The 15,694-nt window shown below is 29.9% G+C and overlaps 4 protein-coding genes across 7 annotated transcripts in view; 3 read left to right on the forward strand and 1 right to left on the reverse strand.

The window, feature by feature from the left end:
- Positions 1 to 64: 64 nt before the first annotated feature.
- LOC113396792 (peroxisomal membrane protein 11B) lies at positions 65 to 2,380 on the forward strand. Of its 4 annotated transcripts, none has more exons than XM_026634847.2 (4): positions 65 to 279; positions 465 to 586; positions 733 to 848; positions 1,010 to 2,380. In XM_026634847.2, the coding sequence occupies exons 2-4, from the start codon at positions 531 to 533 to the stop codon at positions 1,552 to 1,554; spliced, it is 717 nt and encodes a 238-aa protein (XP_026490632.1). In that variant the 5' UTR covers positions 65 to 279; positions 465 to 530; the 3' UTR covers positions 1,555 to 2,380. The 4 variants fall into 4 exon arrangements, with proteins under 4 accessions (XP_026490632.1, XP_026490650.1, XP_026490640.1 ...); XM_026634865.2 differs by having other exon boundaries at positions 73 to 279; positions 470 to 586; XM_026634855.2 differs by having other exon boundaries at positions 73 to 275.
- A 532-nt stretch (positions 2,381 to 2,912) lies between these two features.
- LOC113396823 (small ribosomal subunit protein uS17m) lies at positions 2,913 to 3,654 on the forward strand. Its single transcript, XM_026634883.2, has 2 exons — positions 2,913 to 3,166; positions 3,246 to 3,654. The coding sequence occupies exons 1-2, from the start codon at positions 3,041 to 3,043 to the stop codon at positions 3,603 to 3,605; spliced, it is 486 nt and encodes a 161-aa protein (XP_026490668.1). The 5' UTR covers positions 2,913 to 3,040; the 3' UTR covers positions 3,606 to 3,654.
- Positions 3,655 to 3,913: 259 nt separating this feature from the next.
- LOC113396747 (RNA polymerase II subunit A C-terminal domain phosphatase) lies at positions 3,914 to 9,737 on the reverse strand. Its single transcript, XM_026634804.2, has 12 exons — positions 9,493 to 9,737; positions 9,069 to 9,216; positions 8,811 to 8,948; positions 8,220 to 8,470; positions 7,719 to 7,861; positions 6,577 to 6,916; positions 6,053 to 6,288; positions 5,796 to 5,938; positions 5,385 to 5,534; positions 4,865 to 5,001; positions 4,526 to 4,572; positions 3,914 to 4,117 (listed from the first exon to the last, which is right to left on the reverse strand). The coding sequence occupies exons 1-12, from the start codon at positions 9,708 to 9,710 to the stop codon at positions 3,981 to 3,983; spliced, it is 2,088 nt and encodes a 695-aa protein (XP_026490589.2). The 5' UTR covers positions 9,711 to 9,737; the 3' UTR covers positions 3,914 to 3,980.
- Positions 9,738 to 10,243: 506 nt separating this feature from the next.
- The window catches only part of LOC113397268 (ceramide transfer protein), a 34,252-nt gene continuing 28,801 nt past the window's right edge, over positions 10,244 to 15,694 (forward strand). Inside the window, exons 1-6 of the mRNA XM_026635546.2 lie at positions 10,244 to 10,596; positions 10,882 to 10,998; positions 11,768 to 11,867; positions 14,066 to 14,236; positions 14,804 to 14,954; positions 15,192 to 15,252. Coding sequence (XP_026491331.1) covers positions 10,378 to 10,596; positions 10,882 to 10,998; positions 11,768 to 11,867; positions 14,066 to 14,236; positions 14,804 to 14,954; positions 15,192 to 15,252 — 819 coding nt within the window. The 5' untranslated portion in view covers positions 10,244 to 10,377. The remainder of the gene's footprint in view (positions 10,597 to 10,881; positions 10,999 to 11,767; positions 11,868 to 14,065; positions 14,237 to 14,803; positions 14,955 to 15,191; positions 15,253 to 15,694) is intronic.

A 15,694-nucleotide genomic window follows, 5' to 3' on the forward strand; every position in this document is an offset into this window, starting at 1 on the left:
CGGAATTTTTAACACTGCTTAATGAATTTGCCGTTTATGTAACGGCAACACTGATGTAAGCCACTGCCATAGCATATGGCATATATGAATAATAATTTAGTTAAAATGTTAATTACTGATCATAATATTTTCTTTAGTTGTTTTACGACAGTTTATTGATATTTGTTTTATTTATATGTTATCAATATTATTGTATATGAGTTTAAAACGTTGCAAATGATAAGCGATAGCTGTTTCATTACAAGCCTTATTCATATTACAAATCATATCGTAAAGTAGGTAAGATTTTGTCAAATTTTATTATCAACAAAACTCGTGTATCTGTATATCTTATATACGTCTTCTTTAAAAAAAAACATTCATATTATATTTTTATTTTAGATCACGCGTTCCCATATTTTATATTTATAATGGTTTTCCTTTATATTTTCCTCCTTATTTCATCAAACTTGTAATTGTTTCAGAATAGTTGGTATGTTGCGATAAATATAACTTCAACATTTAAATGTCTATTCATAATAAAAGTTAAAATGGATATTATAATAAATGTTAACAATCAGTCCAATGGAAGGGACAAACTTGCCAGGTAAATAATACTTACTTTATAATTTATAAATTAATGTGTTGTTTTGCAAATTTTACGTAATCTCTACGTATATTTAATGCACATAATATTTTTTATAAGAGAGTATAGTAGTTGTAATAATTATATATAATGTGGACTTTTTTCAGATTATTTCAATATACGAGTCGCCTGGTCTGGCATCAACTTGAATCCAGAAATGCCAATAAATATTCTGTCGATAGGATAAAAAGCTTAGAAAATGCTTTAGGCTCATTTAGAAAAGGTAATAAATTTTAAATCAAAAAATTCAATGTTTATTATTGTTTATTCCGTATACTGTCTCTGTTAGTCAGAGACCAATTTTAAATATATCATAATAAAGATAAATAACAATTTAAATTGACTACATTATACTATATGCTGTATTCTCTTTCTTTGTTTCAGTGCTCAGAATGGGAAGATGCATTGACATCTGCTACTTAGCTCTAAATACAATGAACATAGAAGACCCATTCTTGCGAATATCATTAACTGTGAGCAAGATAGCTCATGCGTTGTACTTATACGCTGATCATGTAGTATGGCTCACAAAAAGTGGTTTCCTTAAAAGTGATACTGACAACTGGAATAGAACAGCCAATAGGTTCTGGCTATTATCAATTATTGCTAATTTAGCTAGAGATTTTTATGAAATATTACACATATTAGAACTAAACAGAACAATGTTACTGAAACCCACAAACCTATTGAGTGGTACGATGAAACAATTTGACTTACAAGCCAGTGTGAAGCATACTTTCACCATTGTAAGCTGTCATAAAGATATATTCATTGACACATTGAAGAATTCCTGTGACATTTTTATTCCATTAACAGCTTTGGGATTTACTAAATTTAGTCCTAGTGCTGTAGGAGCTTTGGGTGCAATTTCTTCACTAGCTGCATTAGTTACAATGGTGAAACCAATAACCAAACTAATTCCATCTTAAAGCTAGCTTTTCACTGAGGAATGTATTTTATGTTACATAACCAGATATAAACAGCTTTTTAAATTAGCCAACACACGGATACATATCTCTGATAAAAGATATTCGGATTATATACATATAGACACTGTCAGATAATTAATAAGGGTGACTCAGACTACCATTTGGGAAGTGCAATGAGATAAAATGTTTTATTAAAAAAAAAGAATAGTTATGAATTTAACATTGTATTTTAAATCTAACTAAAGATGATCTTTGTTATAAAAAAATATGACAATTTGTACTATTGTATGTATGTACTTGGATGTCTAATATATAAAAACTAAATGTTTGTTTTTATTCATAATCTATGTGTTTACAAATTATTCATTTGATTTTGTTATTGTATATTATTGGCGCTTGTATCTGGCTTGTGGCAGTTGGCATGCATAATATCATTAACATACAATAAGTGAATGTGTTGTATTGGATATTGTATTCACTTATTATTGGGGCACAAAAATTTTATGAAATTTTAAAGCTACCTATGTAGTAATATTTATTAAATCAAATAGTGAAAAGCCTACTTTAAAGCTAAATAAAATTAAGACTGATATGGTTATTTTATGTTATTGACATTTTATAAAAAGTGTGTATAATAAATGCATAATGTAATTTTTCATTTTATTAGGTGTTTATGGACTGTAACGGTTTTTATTGGGGCATTGTTATTCTTAATTTTCTTTGTCATAATTCAGTCATTAGATATACGAAGGTTAAAAGTTATTTTTATCAATGAAATCAAGAAAGTTTTTGTTTTATATTATTTTATTAAATTTTATTACAATTATGGTATTTTTTAATGCTTTCAAACAAACTCCCGGCGGAATAAGTTAAAATCTTATGGGTTTTATCAAATGATCTATAAATATTGTAGTAAATCAAATAGAAACACAAGTTCGTAGAGAACATTATATTGATTTATACTGGGTAGGTAAGATCGAAGCTTATGCCGCCATACCCTTATTCACCGCTGTCTCGACTTCCTTGTCCCTTATGTTGTGAGTGCCTAGCACGTATGTATAATATTACTTTTTCGCTATTCATTAGTTTAATATTAAGAAAAAAATATATATATTTATTTATTTTTACTTATTAATTATAAATAAGTTTTATCGTCTCTGTCAGGCGTCCCCTAGTTGTGACGGTCACGTTTTATTTTATTTTATGAAAGATTTCATAAATGTCTTATATAGTATTAATACATTAGTTTTATTATTATTTTAAATTATACTACACCTAATGATTTAATTGAGGTTGGGTACAAGATATCGTCGAGTGATAAACGATTCACAAATAAAAAATATCTGTCAATGTCTAATTGTCTATGCCTAATACTTCTATGATGGGCATAATTTGACAATTGTTTGTTTCAGATTTGAGATTATTCAATGATTGTAACTGAATACTAAAATAAAGTATCAACTGTGTTACTTTTAACTGTAATATCATGTCTCGCAATATAGCCGAAGCAGCGAGAAAATTTCTTTTGTTAGGCCAATGTGTTCCTACTGTGAAACAAAATGCTACAAAAATACGCGTAAAGAGGTTAGAATTGGATGAAAATTTATTAATGGTTAGTAATCTATATATTTAAAAGAAGTGAAAATTAAATGAATGTAAATGACTTGCAATTTAGTTTATTTTGGTTTTAGTATTTCAGAAAAGATGAATTCTATTACTGTCATGATCCAGATCAAAAATGTAAGACCGGTGATATTGTACTAATTCAATCGTTGCCTAGGAAATTGACGAAGCTAATCACACACGAAGTTAAAGAAGTTGTTTATCCATTTGGGGATATCACTGATCCCATAACAAATAAGAAAGTTGCTAAGGAAAGGTACAGAGAAGATATTGAAAAAGAGGCTGAAATATATGGCAAATTGAAATCTGGATTTGATTATAATAAAGCCCTCCCGAGAGGTTGGCAAGATGGAAAAAAAGATTTTACTTCTAAACCAACATATACCAAATTTCATGTTTTTGATGAAAATGATCCATATGCAATCTAGTGATAATTATATGATTTAGTTTAATGTAAATAAAAGTAGAATTAACTGATATGTTTTTTAATTATTTCCAATTATGTTTAACATTATCATAGCACTTCTAAAATTGAATAAAATTCTTATTTCAAATTTTTTTTAGGAAAAGTTACATACATAGTTTTCATATCTGTTACCAAAGATAAAACTTTGTAAATTCCACATATAAATGACAATCCCACTTTGGAAATCCACAGATGAATTAATAACACTAATTATGGGTAAAAACATGTTATTATGTAACAAACCTGATAATTTTTTTATAATTAAAAAACTGTGTAAGAACATTATTTTATTAACACAAAGGCATAAAATTTGTACAATTGGATGGTAACGGTGGCATCAGTCCTGTGCCAAGAATTCTCTTTCAAGGGCCGCTCCCATTAGGTTCCAAGAACTATCGTCATCATCAGGTGGACCATCGTCATCAGAGGGAGGTGTTGATGGTCTTGGCCTTTTACGGGGTTTTTGTCCGTCTTCTGCAATCATTTGTTTATTTTTAATAAATATTGTTACTATAATATAAATTAGAGAACTATAATTAAAAAAATTTGATTTTTATTACTTTTACTTTTAGGCTAGTATTTGGAGGTTGCCTAACTAACTACATATGTAATGCTAATTACCTTTGTGTGTTTGGTTGAGTTTTATGGTAGTATTCTATTTAATATTTCATATGAAATTTTACATAGTTTAATTTAATAGTGTAATGACAAATAATGTTTAAATTTCCTAGTAGTTTTGGCTTTATTACAATATAACCATATATATATATATATTAGTGAGGCAAATATCTTGGTAGGCAAAATTATCGTGATGAGGTTGAAAATATACAAGCAGAGGTACTTTTGCATAAATAAGAATATTTGTTTAGATAAAATGCAAACCTGTATTGGAATCACTTGTTTCTTCATTCTCTTCAGTTTCTCGCAACCTTAAACAAAATATACTTAACATTTGTATTATATATATATATTATAAGTTATTTAAATTGGAAGTTTGTGATAATTATTTAATAATAGCCAGCCAGATGTGTAAATTTGACATGTAGTGGAAAAGAGTATCAGACCAAGGACACAATATGCAAAATTAATCAAACTTAAATAGGTTTTATATTTAGTTATGAGACTTGAGATTCAATATAGAACACAGATAAACAAAGTTGCTGTGGCTGTAGAATGACTTGTGAATGATCATTTTTCAGTAATTTATTAATTAATTCTTACCTATCTTGGGAACTATTTTCTGTTTCTAGAGATAGTAGTCTATCTTCAGATATATTTTCTTCATCATCAAGATCATCTTGAGGTTTCTTCTCTTCGTCTGTTGAACTTTCATCTGATTCATTAAAGATATCTTCTACCTAAAGAAGTTTATATTTTAATATTAAATATTTTTCAAGTGATACAAATGACAAATATTATTGCAGTGTGGATTTAGCAGGCAATTAGGTCCAATGAAGGTTTTGAATTTAATTTCAGCTTTTGAATAATATTTAATAGTGTTGTGCATCTTTAGCTGCATAAAAATTAGGACTTGATACTTTGATTTAAATATTTTTTCTGTGTAGTAAAGAAAAACGAAGTATTAATAGTTAAATCTTGTAACGAGACAAAGGTAGATCACAAGGTACATTTGAGCTCATCACAAGTATTGTTGACATAAGGTATTTCAATTGTAATATAATTTGTGCTTAAACATTCAACATATCCAGGTCAGTCGAAACAATGGCATTTCTTTACATACCTCTCTGTCCATATCAGCGATATCATCACTGGAGAACGACAGCAAAGGATTTATAGTATCCATGAAGCGTCCAGAAGGCGTACGTTTGCGCATCATGGGCGGGGCGGGAGGCGGACTACTGCAATGCGCGGGCGGGCGTCTCGCGCTGCTCTACACGCACCATACGCACATTAGCAGGAACGAATTTTTAGATCAATATATTATGTTATGTTTAAAAATAAATTAACTATCTAATTTGTAATATTATGTCTTTCTGGACTTCAAAATTGATTATAAAAGTGAATTTATATTATTTCATACTCTTTATTAATGAATCACATATTTTTTTAGTGAAAATCTTTTATGCGTGCTAATAAATTTAAATATTGAACATATTTTGGTCTGTCTTTTTATCTGCTTCGATATCTCTACCTGTCCACCCCTCTGCAGTGGGTAAAGTCTCTCATCAACACGCTCCCATCGCTCAGCGCACGTCCACAACCATTCTGGTGTAACTATGTGGAGTTTTTTCTTGCCATCGGTCATCTTTCTGCTTGCATTGACTTTTGCTGTACCTAAATTGAATGAACGATTAATAATAGGTACACAGAAATGTATATATTATTATTTCTTATTTAAATTCATATTTTTGGTTCATTGAATACAGTAAAATAGAACTGGTTTCTTACCTGATCTTACTGCTACTAAATGTGTAGTATTTCCGGTAAAATCCTGTGTTACATCTGCCCCTAAGCTTTTGGCAACTTGATAAGCTCTAGATGTTTCTAACCTCTGGTGTGTGGGCACTAGCCCACTAAAAACTAAACTAGCACCAGCTAAAACCTTACACTTTACTTCAGGAATTATAAATTTCAAATCTGGTATTTGATATCTTCCCATACTATCATACATGTCATAGAATTGCCTGTAAGAAGGTGCATTCATTATTTCTCTTCAAACTCATTATGATTCAAAATAACCAAATTCCCATACCTTTAAAATGAATTGTAAGATCAGTCTCAGTCAAAAAAAGTCGATGAGGGGGGGGGAGTGAGGGTGGTCAATGCATACCATATTATGTTAAAGCTACCTATAGAATCTTCTCAATGGACAGTCTTTTGAAGAAATGTTTTTAGTACCTTATCTTAGATTACCACAAATAAAAATAAAATATAGACTAGAATATTATAATACAATTTACATAATTACTTACTTGTGTATTCTTTTAAGGATATCCTCTAAATATATTAAATAATCATCAGCATCATCAACTTCTATTTGACCATCATCTGTTCCCACCCAAACTGGAACATTTGAGTTGGCACTTGGCATGTCTTGATCATTTTCTTTTTCCCCTGATTTACTTGTTTTATCATCTATTGGAGCAATTTTACCATTTTCAACTTCAACAGGCTTGCTGTCATTCTCATTTATTTCTTTTACTTTTATTTCTTTAGTTTCTTTATCTGGTTCTGCATCTAAAGTCGGCATTGGATTGCTTGCAAGCACTTGTGATCCATTTTTACCGCTTGGTACTTTTATATTTTCTTCAGCTGCAAAAACATTTGATTTTAAAATTTTATATATATTGAAAACTTATTTATGTGCATACACGAACATTCAAAGTATAACCATAGATGCCATTTTAGATTAAGAGTTAGTTTGCATGTTGTCCTCGTACCTGTCCTCCTTTTTAAGCTAAGAAAAAGGAAGTCTTCAGTAGGACTGTTATGTATGGATTTTTAGTGATATTACATAAGTTCTCTACAATGTAACATGTATCTAATCCAAGACTTAAAAAAAAGGTTTTATCATAAGAATTTAGCATCACTAAATAAATATTCATACATAATATATAATAAAATTGAATATGTTAGAGAATATCTAAAAACCTATTCCTTTGAAAAATACTAGGTAGTAATTATAAACTTCTTACAGCAAGTTTCCAACCATGTCAAGTGTATAAAGCCTTCTTGGGATTAAATAAAAATTACTTTTTTAAATAAAAATCCCTTAAATATTTTTAAAGACTTGCTCATTAATTATATCTCACAAGATTATATGAATATTATTAAGGGTCTTCGATTTACATTCATGATATATACATTATGAACTATCTAGTTAAATTTTTTTAGAAATATTGATTTAATATTTCTATCTATCTATCTATCTATCTATCTATCTATCTATCTTTTTATCTATCTATCTATCTATCAATCAATCAATACACTGTCTTTCTCGGCAAATTCTTGTTAGAATCAATATTTCCGAGTGGTAGTTTTACAGAACATGTGTAAACATTTATATCAAGTAATTATTTTCTTTGTATTTTAAATGTGATAGTAATTTACTTACGTAGTGGAGGTGGAGCATTGATGTCACCTGTTGATTGGAAGAATGAGTAAGGCCTAACATGGATAAGGTTTGTTGCATGTCTCCAAACATCTTCTCTGTCATCTATTATACAGACCATATTATCACCACAAGGGAACAGTGCTCTGGAAATCAAAGTCAAAGAATTATGCCCAATTATTATTATCTTTAAAGGTTTTATTGTATTTAAATTTTTACACAACTAAATTATAATGTTTTCGAAGAAATAAATAATCTATTATCTCTTGTAGAGGCCCTATGTGCAGTTTTAGCTTCCTTAAATCTGCCGTCACACAATTTCATTATATATTTTATTTCTTTGCAGTGTCATATTTAGTGTCTCTTGTATAATATATTTAAGTTATATCAGATAACACTTCTATTTTTCTATTTGTGGTTGCTTTTAATATTCATCAATAATAATTGATATATTACAATTTATGATCAAATGATAAGAGCAAATGTTAAAATGTTGATTCTTACTTTAAATTAGCAGATTTTGTTCTAGCATCAAAGCATTCATCTCTTGATAGGATTCTGTGTGAGAAATATTTCTTCTGTGGATCAAGTAACTCTGCAATTGCATGTGCATATTGTCTCGCACCAAAAGTGCATACATGAAGTTCATAATTTTTGGATGCCGATTCTAAAAATTCTTGGGTTTTAGGTCTCAACCTTGTATGACACCATCTGCCTTGATTGCCAGGACCTCGTAGGAAGAAATGTAAAACATCCTGTAAGGAGAAAATGTTTTTTATTAATATTTTTTAAAATAAACATAAGCTAGTATCAATATTACATTAATCAAAAACTTGGATAAGCAATATGCAAATAATGTTAAGTTAGATATTTTTTATAAGACTAATGAAGACCATTGGTTGAAAAAAGGACATTTACTATAGTGAAAATTGATATGGTGTTTGTCTAACATATTAATAATAAGATTTTTTATTTATATGATAAATTAGTTGTTATTTTCGAAAATATATTCTTCGGTAATAGTTTATTCATTATGGTTAAGCTTACAGTAGAGTACATTCATTCATCAAAAAATATATACCTATGCTACTTTACCTTAATGTTAGGAGGTATATCATCGTTTGTCGTATGAACTAGTGTTTGGTCAAGATCAACAAGGAGAACCAGTTTACGATCCTTCAACAGACGATCAGCATCTTCTCTACCTAGCTTTTGAGCCAACTCTTCTGAAACCTGCGTTGATTACGTTTTAAGTTAGTTCAACATTTTGACATTATTTATATAGTAACTGTAATTTAAATTATTTACGGATAAAAGAAAAATATAATCATTGTCTATAAATTTATTATTTACCTTAAGTTCAGGAACAGAATGGACCATTGGGACAACAGCTGTGTCACGTTTCTGAGTTTCTTCGGCCCGTAAATCGGCCCCACATTCTGCGCACATTTCTTTCATTACAGTTGGATGACGACATTCTTCTAGATCCGCGATACATCCTCTGTAAAAATGAAGTCATTTTATATTCATACATGAAGGTTAAATGTACTTATTCTTACTTTGTCTATGTAAACAATAACAACTACATTTTGGCGCGCGAAGTTTTTTTTTCTTGTATTTAAAAGCTATCCTATATTAAAAGTCCATTTGATAGCAGTCATAACAAAATAATTGCTATAGCAAATAATAAGAACTGTTTTCAAATTATAAATATAATCCCAAATTTAAAAACAGTTATACTATAAAAAGTATGTAAATACTGTGTGACGTCACTTACCCAGGTTCTACAATGTCTCCTTCTTTCACCTTGATGGTTATGATAGTACCAGCGCGAACCGCTTTGTATTTCTTTATTTCATTATTATTGCCCGAGGAATCACTATACAAAAATAATATTTGTCCATATGACACAAAAGCACCTTCTTTAGCTTTCCATTTAACTAGTTTAAAAGGCTTTTCCGAAGGAACAGAAATAGGCATAGTTTTGTCGGCCATTTTGAACGGAAATTGCGTGTTTAAACTAATTGTAGTATTTTCATTGGACGTTATAGAATATTTTTGGCGGTAAGTTGATATCTACCAATCATATGCGAGTTATACGATCGATCGAGCTTATATCAAGAGCAAACAGATTATACTAATATTACGGTAATAGACTACCATAACCATATATAATATATTATTAAGTTACTAAATAACTTATGTCATGTCAAGTATAGAATATGTTAGGTACATAAATAATAAAATAATTCTATTTTTAACTTATAATATTATTTCGGTCTTGGTATAGCATAAAATTGTTTTAATTACAACGAACAAGAAAAAGTAGTAATTTATAACTTAATGTTAATTAATAATTACCTATGCCCGATTTTTTTTAAAATAGGTCTAACGCAATCGTCGTTCTTTTCTTTACTTTTTAAAAGCTTTGATAATTCGATGTTGAATTTTCTTATGAAACATATTTGAAATTATAGACTCTACCATTGCCATGCTTACCAGAAATAATTAATAACGTCGCCACTCAACCGCCGTCACTTGATTTTATCATCAAATCAAAATATTTTTGAATCTGTGACAGTATCATTGTAGGGGTAGTGAGTTTGTGTATTACTTTTATTTTGTTTTGTTGTAAATATTTGATATCATTTACGTTTCAAATATGACGGATGATAACATAAATGTGAGTGATAATTCAGACTTAGAAGATGCTAGTACTCAAGAACTTCGTGGATATTTAAGTAAATGGACTAACTATATACATGGGTGGCAAGATAGATTTATTGTTTTGAAGGATTCTACCCTATCCTATTATAAAAGCGAACTGGAGAGCAATCTTGGATGTCGTGGAGCCTTATGCTTAAAAAAAGCTAAAGTCAAGGTGATTATTTATAACCATAGCCTATAGCGCAAAAATATATATATAAAAAATTAATATGTCCTTGTTCAAGTACGTATCTGCTATAGTTTTTTAATTAATTGCAATAGACCGAATCACTATGTTTTATTGCCTCAGACGTGTTCAATTACAACATTTCTTGTGGTATATACTTGCTATTGTATCATAGCACATTTTTCCTTATTTTGTTAGGTATTTGCACACATTTTTCCTTATATTTTATAGTTATTAAAAATTTTGCCATAATAATATTTATTTACGTTTCAGCCACATGAATTTGACGACTGTAGGTTTGATGTATCAGTAAATGATTGTGTTTGGTATTTGAGAGCTACAAACCCAGAGGAAAAACAGCAGTGGATTGATGTATTGGAGTCATTCAAAGTAAGTATTTTTAACAAATAAAAACTAGAATATTAACAAGTTGTCTTAGCATATGCTGTTTGTTTCATATATCTTCTTATGCAATGACTTAAATTCTTGCATATATTTCTATATTATTATCAATGTTATTAGATTAGGAACAATTACCTGATAAGGTTGGATAGTGACTATAGAGGTATTTTATCAATAATAATTTAAGAATTTCATATCAATTTCATATCATCAATAGATCTAGCTTAACATGTCATTTTATTAGTTACAAGTATCTTCTAATGTAATTATGTTGTTGTTACAATTATATGCGAAACTTAGATTTAGCAACCTTAAAGTAATTTATAATATGTTATGATTATGTTATTGGTTTATTATTTAAACAATGGCTGCATTTTAATTATTTATAAATTTAATTACTTTAAAATATTATCATGGGAAATCTCAAACATGTTCAAATGAATTTGAATTTAATGATTGGTTCAATTTAATAGTTAATGGCATTACCTATAATATTGTTTGTAAGGTGATTAGTAAAACTAAGCGGCGTTTGTGTATTAAATGTTAAATCTATGATAACAGAAAGATAAATCAGTGTTTAACTAAACATTCTTTAAACATTAACAAAATATTATATTAAGATCATTGCAAAGTTAATAGTAAAATTTCTATTTTACCCAATAACTATATTATTGGGTAAAATTTATATTTTACCAAATAATCATGTTATTAGGCAGCATTCCTTAAACATTACGAAAATATCATTAATTATTTGCAGGTTGAATCAGGATATGGAACTAACTCAGATAGTAGTTCTAATGGAGGTGGCCTTCGGAGACATGGATCAGTTACATCTTTGCAATCAACAGGGTCACATGGTTATTATTGATTTATCTACTTGTTTACTGATAGTAGTCCTAAAATGGATTATGAATCATTAGAGTGAATCTATCATATACATATCAAAACATTTAGAAGTATCGCATTTGTTTATAACAGTTATGTAAAAATCATATTTAAATTGAATCAGGTCACATATTTTCTCATTATATGGTATTGGTTATTATTCTTTTTTAATTTAGTATGATAGAGATGAACCAATGTACCATCACATTGTGAGTGACCACTGCTAATCCAAGATGACACTGGATAAAATATGAACTTTTTCTTATAACAGTTTTGTTTGGCAATTATTGGAACTAATATATTATGACCCGCATTCATATACTTAAAATAACTCATTAATTAAATCAAAACAAATGATTATTGCCCTGATAAATCCTTTGAGTTCAAAATTAAAAGATTTTTCACATATTCAAATAACAAATGATTATTACTAGAAAGATTAAAATTGTTCAATGTAAATTGATTAAAAATAGATCAAGTAGTATGAGTTGTTGTGATTCATTTACATTGTAAACAATGTTCTCTTGTTACATAAAATTGAATTGAATTGCCTCTATAAATAACAGATAGATAAATTGTAATACATACTTCATTTTATTGATAAGTTAAATATTATTAAATGAATATGTAAATGTGTTTGATAATGAAATAAAAAATATCTGAATTCATAAAAGGCTTAAATGCCATGACCTGTAAGTTATGATTAACTTAAAATATAATTTTTACTTTTTTTTATAAATAATTCTTTAAAAATATGATTTAATTGATGCGGTAAAGTGTTTTATTATTATGATAACGACAAAAAAGCTAAATTATTGAATCTATTTTATAAATGTGAACATCTCGGTTAGTCTGTTAGCATTAGCATTAGCAGCCTGTAAATTTCCCACTGCTGGGCTAAAGGCCTCCTCTCCCTTTGAGGAGAAGGTTTGGAGCATATTCCACCACGCTGCTCCAATGCGGGTTGGCGGAATACACATGTGGCAGAATTTCGTTGAAATTAGACACATGCAGGTTTCCTCACGATGTTTTCCTTCACCGCCGAGCACGAGATGAATTATAAACACAAATTAAGCACATGAAAATTCAGTGGTGCCTGCCTGGGTTTGAACCCGAAATCATCGGTTAAGATGCACGCGTTCTAACCACTGGGCCATCTCGGCTCAACAGTCTGTTAGTCTGTTAACTCATCACAATTAAACCGAACAGCATGTTATAAAAATTGACATTCATGTAGGCGGGGATTTAGACAAGGAAATAGGATTATTTATCGAATTTATTCTAGTATTTTTGGCATGTCACTCGGATATATTTATTTGGCCAAATACATACATATATTATATATCTTATATTGACTCCTATTTAAAATTTAATTCCTTTTGAACAATGTGTGATTTTCTAATGGAGTCTTTAATTAATATCAACCCAGGGAAAACATTGGATTTCAAAGTATAATGGTAATGCAACTATATTTTAATTTAAACGACTTGTTTTTCGGTGTCGGTCAAAACTGGTATATTAGTCGATTTTCCACATTCGGCGAAAGTCGTATTCCAACTCGGTTTTTATGTAGAGCGGTATTAATATTTGTCAAACTAATGTTTTTGTAGAAATTTGTCGGTAGTGTATTACCATAAATTATACGACTTATAAACCCGTAGTAATTCTACAAATGCGAAGAAGACTTATTTGAATATATTTGATTCGATTGCACAAATATAGTAAATAATTCTATAAGCAAATTGAATTTTCGTGTTTTGGTGTATTTGGCGAATTTAAGTACACACTAAATTATTAAAATAAGGCAAATATTTGAGTTGACCGCCACACTTTTGAACACTTGGGAGTTTTTCAACGAGTTGCATTGCACCGCTTTTGCGTTCATTGTTTAGTGTAAAATCAAATATTTTGGCATATTCGAGTTATTTGCAGATTCAGTTCATACGCGTATGACGTTTAATGTTTGCAAATACATCCAATACTAGGTCTAAAGATTTCGCTACACGAACATGCTTGACTAGTGAACTGCTTTAAACACATTACCACACATTGCATTGTATGTGTGTTATTCACTGGTCACATGACTTATCGTAGACGTATTTTTCATTAATTTTAGACGTATTATATCACTGTATCCTCCCACTGGATTAAAATTTAACCATGTTCCTAGGTCGCACGTCTCGTCGGCTCGCGGAAAAAATTGCAGAACTCGAAACATATACAGAATTGCTATCGAAGCAAGCGCTTCAACTGCAGAATTACTTCGACATGTGCGTCTCGATATACCCACAGATACAGGATGACGCTGCGGAGGCTATAGATGCTGCTAAGCTAGCTGACGGTAATTATAAATTAAATATATATAACGTTACTTAAATTTCAGAATGTTGGTTAAATTTTCTCCTGTCCAAGCGAGTAGATGGTTTGGAGCACGTATACTAAATAAAATTATGAATCTAAGAAGAACATTTTGCTATATTTACTCCTTTAACTAATCTGAGATTATTAATAATAGTGTTTAATATAATCTCTTTCTTATGTGTTGGAATGAAAACGGTATTACAGAATGTGTACCATTATATGTATTGACGAAGGAAAAATATTTTATTCAAGTTGGCTTTCACAAGCTTTGAATCGTCATTTCACAGAAATATAACAGTTAGCGACAGTTCGGAATGTAGATTTTATCGAGAAGAACCGGCAAGAAACTTAATACCTACTCTTTTCTTACATATGAAATACTATACAAAGCTATGTCACTTGAATACAATTAAATTTATTTAATATATTCTGCCTGAAAGTCAACAAAGTAGAATTATTTATTGTTGAAAATTAAAATATTATAAATGCGAAAGTAACCCGAAACATAAGGTAGAGGGCAAGCGAATAACGGCGTCGAGATTTCCAGGAGTGTTACTGAAGCAGCGCACGGAGGAAGTGCGCTCGACGAGCGCGTCGTTCCGCGCGACGTGCGGCGCCACCGTGCTCGCCGTGCAGCACTGCGCCGAGCTGCTGCGGCGCCGCGACAAGCAGGCGCGCCAGGCCGAGGAGCTCTACATGTGAGTGTGCCGCCACAGTTCACTTTTGGGATACTAAAGGTACTTCTCTATGTTTTGGACGAATGGAGAAATGTATTTAGAAATGATTTTTAAAAAAAAAAATATATGTATATATATGTATATTTTAGATAACACTAGGTATTTATTTCGAATATAAGAATATTATCTATAATAATAATATAAAAAAATATTTTAGAGATGATAATTTTTACTAAATGAAATCTTTCTTTGTCATAGGGCATTGAAGAACCAACTCACAGAGGCAAGACTGGCTTCAAAACCTGGTCCAGATCATGAGGTAAGTCTTTCAATTGTAAACGAATAATATAACATAAATTATAAATAAGTGTAATGACGGCCACTAACAAGCGACCTATGACAGCTTTATTTTAAATCACCGAAAAAAAAAAGTTTGACAAATTATTTTGAGTTTATACAACTGATATATTTTGATTGACTTTCATATAACTATCGGCTTACAAAGCGCTCGTCATGTAAGCACTCAAGCGACATGATTATTTCGATTTTATCAACGGATATCACAATAGCTAATTTACAATAAATATTCATGAAGTGCATACCTAAATCTTCCACGTGAATTAATATGTTTATCGGTGAATCAGGAATGAAAATCTACACGGTAGTTCAGTCCACACATACAGATAGACGAGGCAGATCCTGTGATTTGTAATAAATTCCCGGTAGCGTATGAAGTTATTACCAATTTGTTAGTACCTCAA

Source organism: Vanessa tameamea, chromosome 18, assembly GCF_037043105.1.
Source record: "Vanessa tameamea isolate UH-Manoa-2023 chromosome 18, ilVanTame1 primary haplotype, whole genome shotgun sequence".
NCBI lineage: Eukaryota > Metazoa > Arthropoda > Insecta > Lepidoptera > Nymphalidae > Vanessa > Vanessa tameamea.

Coding starts and splice junctions, on each gene's coding strand:
- LOC113396792 (XM_026634847.2), top strand. CDS start 531: ATGGATATTATAATAAATGTTAACAATCAGTCCAATGGAAGGGACAAA. Junction 587..732: donor GGAAGGGACAAACTTGCCAG/GTAAATAATACT, acceptor GACTTTTTTCAG/ATTATTTCAATATACGAGTC. Junction 849..1,009: donor TTTAGGCTCATTTAGAAAAG/GTAATAAATTTT, acceptor TCTTTGTTTCAG/TGCTCAGAATGGGAAGATGC.
- LOC113396823 (XM_026634883.2), top strand. CDS start 3,041: ATGTCTCGCAATATAGCCGAAGCAGCGAGAAAATTTCTTTTGTTAGGC. Junction 3,167..3,245: donor TGGATGAAAATTTATTAATG/GTTAGTAATCTA, acceptor TTTTGGTTTTAG/TATTTCAGAAAAGATGAATT.
- LOC113396747 (XM_026634804.2), bottom strand. CDS start 9,710: ATGGCCGACAAAACTATGCCTATTTCTGTTCCTTCGGAAAAGCCTTTT. Junction 5,939..6,052: donor TTTAGTAGCAGTAAGATCAG/GTAAGAAACCAG, acceptor CATTCAATTTAG/GTACAGCAAAAGTCAATGCA. Junction 5,002..5,384: donor TCGCTGATATGGACAGAGAG/GTATGTAAAGAA, acceptor AAACTTCTTTAG/GTAGAAGATATCTTTAATGA.